General features: G+C 39.8%; 1 protein-coding gene across 1 annotated transcript; it reads right to left on the minus strand.

Moving 5' to 3' along the window:
• Window positions 1–2,750: 2,750 nt before the first annotated feature.
• Window positions 2,751–7,207, minus strand: LOC133242392 (uncharacterized protein CXorf66 homolog). The gene is made up of 3 exons (XM_061408538.1): window positions 7,072–7,207; window positions 6,237–6,393; window positions 2,751–3,774 (listed from the first exon to the last, which is right to left on the minus strand). The coding sequence occupies exons 1-3, from the start codon at window positions 7,157–7,159 to the stop codon at window positions 2,934–2,936; spliced, it is 1,086 nt and encodes a 361-aa protein (XP_061264522.1). The 5' UTR covers window positions 7,160–7,207; the 3' UTR covers window positions 2,751–2,933.
• Window positions 7,208–7,572: the final 365 nt, after the last annotated feature.

Raw genomic sequence — 7,572 nt, forward strand, 5'->3', positions numbered from 1 at the left:
AAAAAATGAGGCAAATGAAGGAAATTTGCATATAGACTGGGTAATTTATATTAAGGAATTATTATATTATATATATATATATATTTATATATAAGGAATTATATAAGGAATTAAGTTTCATATGAGAAAATAGTATTGTGTTTCAGTTCAGTTAAGTTCAGTCACTCAGTTGTATCTGACTCTTTGTGATTGCATGGAGTATTGTGTTTATGTATTTTTAAAATTTATTATTTTTTGGAGATATAAATGGGAGGGCAATGGATAGTAGTTTAAATGAAAAAAAATTGGCCATGTAATGATAAGTGTTGAATCTGAGCAGTGTTTATATGGGTGTTCATTCATACTCCTACTTTTTTGTTTGAACTGTTTTTCATACTAAACCATAAAAATTTGATCAGAACTTTTGCTTCTATTTGTGAATTTTAAAAAGACCAGGCTATCCCAGAACAATTCTAACCCTTTGCAGTTTATCTTTACAAAAAATGTAATACCAGTAGGAAATCAAGTCTGTAGTTACCACAATGCTTTTCAAATGCATTTTCTACCTCTTAAAACTTTTATATATCATGCCATCTGTGAATTTCATGATGACCTTACAGACCCCACCAGGATACTACCAGTGGAGGAGGCAGAGGTTATGGGGAAGTCAGATGTGAATGAAGTCAAGACATATTTATATGCTCCTGGTAAGTTAGGAGGATGGTCCAGATTGATTAAAAGTCAAGTAAGGACTTTGCTGATACCAGTGGACTGGGTGATCTGAGAATAAACACATACCCCAGAAACTGGAAGTGAGAAGGCAGTACAGCATAATGAAAATTTGAACTTAAGTCAATCATAGATTCATATCTTGATTCAATCAATTGCTAGATGTGATCTTACTATATGTTACAGAGCATTGGTTAACTCATATGGTAGTCCATATAATAGGGGACTGTTGGGGATTAAATAAAATATGTGAATGTGAGGAAAGTGTTAACACAGCAGGTCTGGTTGTTTGGTCCTTGTATGTCAAGGGAACTGGAAACCATGATTTGACTATTGGTCAACCCAGGGGGAATGTTCTAATGTTAATTGGTTGATGATCATGTTTTGTTCACCTGATTGCTTGGCACAAACATCAACATCGATAATGTGCATCTGGTGTCATTGTTGGGATCCTGAGTTTCACTTGCCATGTCTGGTTATGGAGCATGATGTACCTATGGGACCAGTTCTCAATAAAAGCCTCAGATTCTGAGGCTTCCCTGGGCAGAGCCATGGTGCACACATGCCTCTAGATTATTGCTAGAGAAGAGAGAATGTCCTAGGTGGCCCCAGAGGGGCAAGTACTCAAAAGCGCATGTCCAAACTCTCTGATTCACCCGAAAAGACGTCTTTTTCCTGTTGCTCTTGATTTGTATATTTTTGCTCTAATAAACCTCAGCCATGACTATAATCTGCTTTTGAGTCTTGTGAGTCCTTTTTCTAAATCAGTAAAATTGAGGGGAGGGTGGCCTTCAGATATCCTGGACATAAAGGGACTTAGTACAATGTCTGGCAAGTAGTACACATCCAATATATGCTAGCTATGGAATTTAACTGACCCTGCTGAATGTGACAGGGGACTGACCTCACTGTACTAGAATATAGGCTGGGACTGCAGGATTTTGTCTGTTTTTCTGAACCATGCTCTTGGAAGTGGGCAGGGATAACCTCTCATCAGTGAGGAAGCTAGAAAATATAACTCCAAGGTTTTCCCCTGGCCTCCCAGCCCTCTGGATTCTAAGTAAGAAGGTACCCTGTGAAGAAAATGGGTAGATATCCGACCTCTATCTGGGCCATTCTGAGAATGCACAACAGGGCAAACTCTCTTTATCAATTTGAAGGGTAACCAAAAGAATCAAAAACCTTGAGAGTGGGGGCTGGAGCCTGGATGCTTACTTTGGTAGCAGTCATCAGAGGCAGTGGTATTAGAAATGAGTATTGGGACTTCCCTGGTGGTTCAGTGGCTAAAACTCCACACTCCCAATGCAGGGGGTCTGGGTTCTATCCCTGGTCAGAGAATCACATGCTGCAGCCAAGGGTTTGCATGCCACAACTAAGAACTGGCATGGTCAAATAAATATTTTTTTAAAAAAGGAAATGACTATCAGGAATTTCCCCAATGCAGCCAGAATCAAGCACACAGAGCCATTTCCGCCACACACTGGGCACCAGAGAAAGACAGTCTTAAACTGTGAGGACACTCTGTCAAAATTTAAAAGATAGTTGGGTTGAGACTTCAACTGAGGGCTAATCCAAGGGAAAGAGGAGCCCAGGGTACCCATCTTGCAATCCCTTTTTATATTTGTGTGTGTGTTTGTGACTGTGGTTCACATTTAACAGTGTGCCTGTGTCCAACTCTTTTTGACCCCATTGACTGTAGCCCTTCAGTCTCCTCGGTCCATGGAATTTCCCAGGCAAGACTACTGGAGTGGGTTGCTATTTCTTCCTCCAAAGGATCTTCCCAACCCAGGGATCAAACCCATATCTCTTCCATTGGCAGGTGGATTCTTTACCACTGCACCAGCTGGGAAGCCCATCCAAGTGACCAGATCTACGTTGTTGTTGTTCAGCCATCAAGTCGTGTCCAACTCTGTGTGACCCCATGGACTGCAGCAGGGTGGGTTTCCCTGTCCCTCACCATCTCCCAGAATTTGCCCAAGTAGATCTAAGATACCTCGCAAAGAGATTTATACCTCTAAAATACAATAATAATTACAACAAAATCAGTTGTTATGTCACACATTTATTTACTATTTTTCAAGTAAATTGCCTCGAGATGGATATAAGTCTAATCTCAATAGTGATACCAAGTGGAGTTTTCCTCTACCAGGTTCTTAAATATGGTGAGTGTATAATAGTTCATAGAAGCTTGCTTCTTCTGCATGGGTGGTCTTTCTTTTGATCCCTTAATTATTTCGGGAGTTTTTAAACATGTCTTCCTTGCATTTTATATTGCACATTATAATCACCTCCCTGTCACTCTCACCATCACTGTTGTATGTTGTGATATCACTGTCACTCATGTTGCCATACAGTGTGTTGTATTTGGGTTGTTTCTTTTTATATGACTTGTAAAAGTGCTTCAATTCACGTGAAAACAGTGGAACTGGAACATGCTTTTTATTTGCTTCTGAAACATGAGTGATGAATGGCTCAGAAACAGCTCTGCAAACAAGGCACTTTTCCTTGTAGCATCGACAAAACTTCACTGGTTGAGGCCTAGATAATATTTCTGCCCTACCTGCACTAGCTGGGCATTTTAGTTTAAGATATCTCTGGCGTTTGGTCAGTTTATCTGCACTTGAATGCTCAGGGAAGCTTTGATTCTTTGGATAGGGTAGAGGAGTTTTGGTTGGCTTGGCCCGACACTGTAGACTTGGTGGCCAAGTTGGCTTGATGGCCTTCTCTGGATAGGATGGACTGACCTGACCGACTAGCTTATGGGCATGAGCCTGCCTATGTGCCTTTTTTGGACTGCGTGTTCTATGCAACTTTTCCTGGGGGGGTGATCCTAACACTTTTTTGGGAGCTGATGGCTTGGATGGTTTTTTTTGACTCGAGGGCCTGACTAACTTTTCTGCACTTGAAGGAACTTTTCGTGGACTTGAGGGCCCAGATGACTTATCTATTCTGGATACCACGGATTGTCTTTCTGGATCGCCCAGACCAGCAGTTGGTGACTTGGAGTCAGTAAATGATATTTTAGATGACCTGGATGCCTTGATGGTGATATCTTCTTTCTTGTCCCTGAAAATACAGAGGATTTGGAATATGACAATTTAAATTAGATGAGTAAGATTGCTGTTACCAGAAAATATGGGCTATTGTGTCAATTTAGACTTGTGGTCTTTTTGTGGCTCTAGCAGGAAAATTGAACACAGTAAGAATTGGAGTTTGGTGAAAACTATGACTCAGGTTACAGATTTGAACTCGTGTTGAATGCTTTTTCTTTTTCTTAATTTTGCTGTTTCAACCACAATGGATAACCATATAGTCTATATATGCAATGACACAAACTTGTTTCAAATCTACTGTTGAGAGGGAGAGAGAGAATTTATCTAATCCAGAAATTATACTTTTTTAAAAAATTTTATTTTATTTTTAAACTTTACAATATTGTATTAGTTTTGCCAAATATCGAAATGAATCCGCCACAGGTATACCCGCGTCCTGAACCCTCCTCCCTCCTCCCTCCCCTACCCTCCCTCTGGGTCATCCCAGTGCACCAGCCTCAAGCATCCAGTACCGTGCATCGAACCTGGACTGGCGACTCATTTCATACATGATATTATACATGTTTCAAAGCTATTCTCCCAAATCTTCCCACCCTCTCCCTCTCCCACAGAGTCCATAAGACTGATCTATACATCGGTGTCTTTTTTGCTGTCTCGTACACAGGGTTATTGTTACCATCTTTCTAAATTCCATATATATGCGTTAGTATACTGTATTGGTGTTTTTCTTTCTGGCTTACTTCACTGTGTATAATAGGTTCCAGTTTCATCCATCTCATTAGAACTGATTCAAATGTTTTCTTTTTAATGGCTGAGTAATACTCCATTGTGTATATGTACCACAGCTTTCTTATCCATTCATCTGCTGATGGGCATCTAGGTTGCTTCCATGTCCTGGCTATTATAAACAGTGCTGCGATGAACATTGGGGTACACGTGTCTCTTTCCCTTCTGGTTTCCTCAGTGTGTATGCCCAGAAGTGGGATTGCTGGATCATAAGGCAGTTCTATTTCCAGTTTTTTAAGGAATCTCCACACTGTTCTCCATAGTGGCTGTACTAGTTTGCATTCCTACCAACAGTGTAAGGGAGTTCCCTTTTCTCCACACCCTCTCCAGCACAAAAATAAACTCAAAATGGATTAAGGATCTCAACGTAAGACCAGAAACTATAAAACTCCTAGAGGAGAACATAGGCAAAACACTCTCCGACATACATCACAGCAGGATCCTCTATGACCCACCTGCCAGAATACTGGAAATAAAAGCAAAAATAAACAAATGGGACCTAATTGAACTTAAAAGCTTCTGCACAACAAAGGAAACTATTAGCAAGGTGAAAAGGCAGCCTTTAGAATGGGAGAAAATAATAGCAAATGAAGCAACTGACAAACAACTAATCTCAAAAATATACAAGCAACTCCTACAGCTCAACTCCAGAATAATAAATGACCCAATCAAAAAATGGGCCAAGGAACTAAACAGACATTTCTCCAAAGAAGACATACAGATGGCTAACAAACACATGAAAAGATGCTAAACATCACTCATTATCAGAGAAATGCAAATCAAAACCACTATGAGGTACCATTTCACGCCAGTCAGAATGGCTGCAATCCAGAAATTATACTTTTTACAAAAAAAGCCACAAGTTGATATGCAACTGAGGCACAAATGTCACAACCTGTCACATAAAAAAGTCTTAGACCAAATTCATTGTTTTCCTATCATATTTACACCATCAAGGTTTGTAACCATACATACTAATCCTCACATGCTAACTCTAAAACTGAAGGAATAGAACAGTGGCATATTTCAGTCACCAGTCCTTGGATTGGGAAATTTTTAGAGACCCAGTATACCAAGTGCCAGCCTAGTCCTCCTATATTAAAGCCAGGGACTAGAATCACTGAACACAGTTGAAAATTTTTCATGTTATTACATCTCAAAATGATAGATTATCCAAAATGTGTTACTATCTTTGGAATGCAGAGACCCAACTCCTTCTCCCCTGAGAAGATTTTGATTCTGTCTTATTTAGATAGTCATTCCCTCTTTTCAGACTCAACTTACAATGAAATTAGCAGCCTGGGGCTCAAGTGAACCCTGAATAGGATAGTTTTGGCTAAAGTTGATAATGTACTTGAGATAATTTAAGAGCTTCATTTAAGTGAACATATCCAGCCCACAAGATGTTGGTAGCTCTTCTGAAGTCTAAAGTTAATGGTAAGTAACTAAACAACAGTGAACCCGCTTACGTGTGTGTGCGCATGCATGTGCAGGTACAGTTCCTCATGCGTGTGCACACCCACCTCCTCACCTCACCCCTACACCCCTACGCTTTATGTTTTTAGTTCAAAGGTGTAAGACTTAATGTTGCTGCTTTGGGGACTTCCCCACTCTCACAGTTATAGAGTATAGTGAAGAATGCGTGCCTCCCCACAACCTTGTACTTTTATTCAAAGGTGTAAGACTTACTTGGCTGCTTTATGGGCTTCCTTGCTATCACACCTATAGTGAAGCAAGCAGGTACACGTGACCATATACCCAGTGATCAGGGTACCAATTACAATAATGAGTAGACGTCGCCGTAATTCCTGCAGTTTGGTCTGCTTGAATTCAGCACGTGTAGTTACTGTGAAAGAACATGTATCATCAGAACCTGTGCTTGGGAACCAAGTTTGCTTCCATTTTGATGGGGATTTGTTACTGTAGATCCAAGTCAAATCTCATCATCAATTATTTCTTTAAGCATGCTAACCACTGTCATTTTCCTCCCTCTATCACCTCCCCAGCCAGCCACAGTCTACAAGCCAAATCTGGGAGCTGTCTTTGGCTAATCAGTATAATTATCTAGGTTACCCCACATCGTGGCTTGTTCAACCCATTACCTAGGTATTTGAATGTGTGAATGCACTGGAGTGTTGATGTGTGTGTGAATGTGTATGGTGGGAAAAGGGATGGGACAAGAAAACACAGTTCTTGAAACCTACTATGTGTTAGGTACCATGCTAGATTCATTCACATAGAATTTTCTGGTATGGCTGAAGGGGGAGGGGCAGGGGTTGGTGGATTGGGTGGGGAAGGGGAATGAAAGGGGACAGTAAGGCTGTACTCTTCATGTTTCTATGTTTGGAATGTTTACACAGAAGTAAAACTTTCAGGTGTTGTCCTAGAAATTCTCGAAGACCTACTCATAGTAAAGTAGAATAAACAGCAGATTTCTTACACACAGCTAGCTTGTCTAATTAAGTACTGGAATACATTTAACATAATAGATCATAATTTCTAGGTTTTAAGGTTAGGGACATACCTGCAGTAGCAGATCCATTGCTTTCATTTCTATCTAAACAACTACTTGTCCAAATTGATAAAAGGAGGACATAAATGAAGATATTCATGTCCAGGACCTTGTTGTCCTGTTTCCTCTCCCAAGGAAACTGCTGAATTTAACATGGCTCAACTTGTTTTAGGGGCCTATGACTTCATAATCATTCTCTGTCATATCCTGACAACATAATCTCACCATGGTGACACATGAGCTCCTGGGTACAAATATTATGAAAAGACTTTTAATCCTTTATTTCTCCATTACATAAAATATTCTATCAGATTTAAATCAAAAAGTTTGAGACATTATTAAGCACAGAAGGCAGAGAAAATGAGTTAGCTCTAGATACTGAAGAACTATTTTTCTTTGTTAAAAGATAAGGAGGCACCTTACAGCCCTATAGTAGTTCTTAATGTGTTTTAGAGGTTAAATCATCCTGGGGTATAAGTTTGTAGGAATTTTTCTTACTAAAATTAAGATTTT

This window comes from Bos javanicus, chromosome X (genome assembly GCF_032452875.1).
Source record: "Bos javanicus breed banteng chromosome X, ARS-OSU_banteng_1.0, whole genome shotgun sequence".
Classification (NCBI taxonomy): domain Eukaryota; kingdom Metazoa; phylum Chordata; class Mammalia; order Artiodactyla; family Bovidae; genus Bos; species Bos javanicus.

Bases quoted from the DNA above. Each gene is read 5' to 3' on its own strand.
- LOC133242392 (XM_061408538.1), bottom strand. From the start codon at position 7,159: ATGAATATCTTCATTTATGTCCTCCTTTTATCAATTTGGACAAGTAGT. The intron at 6,394-7,071 runs GTATGTCCCTAA...GTTCTTTCACAG, and splicing joins CAATGGATCTGCTACTGCAG to TAACTACACGTGCTGAATTC. The intron at 3,775-6,236 runs GTAAGTCTTACA...CTGTATTTTCAG, and splicing joins GAAGCCCATAAAGCAGCCAA to GGACAAGAAAGAAGATATCA.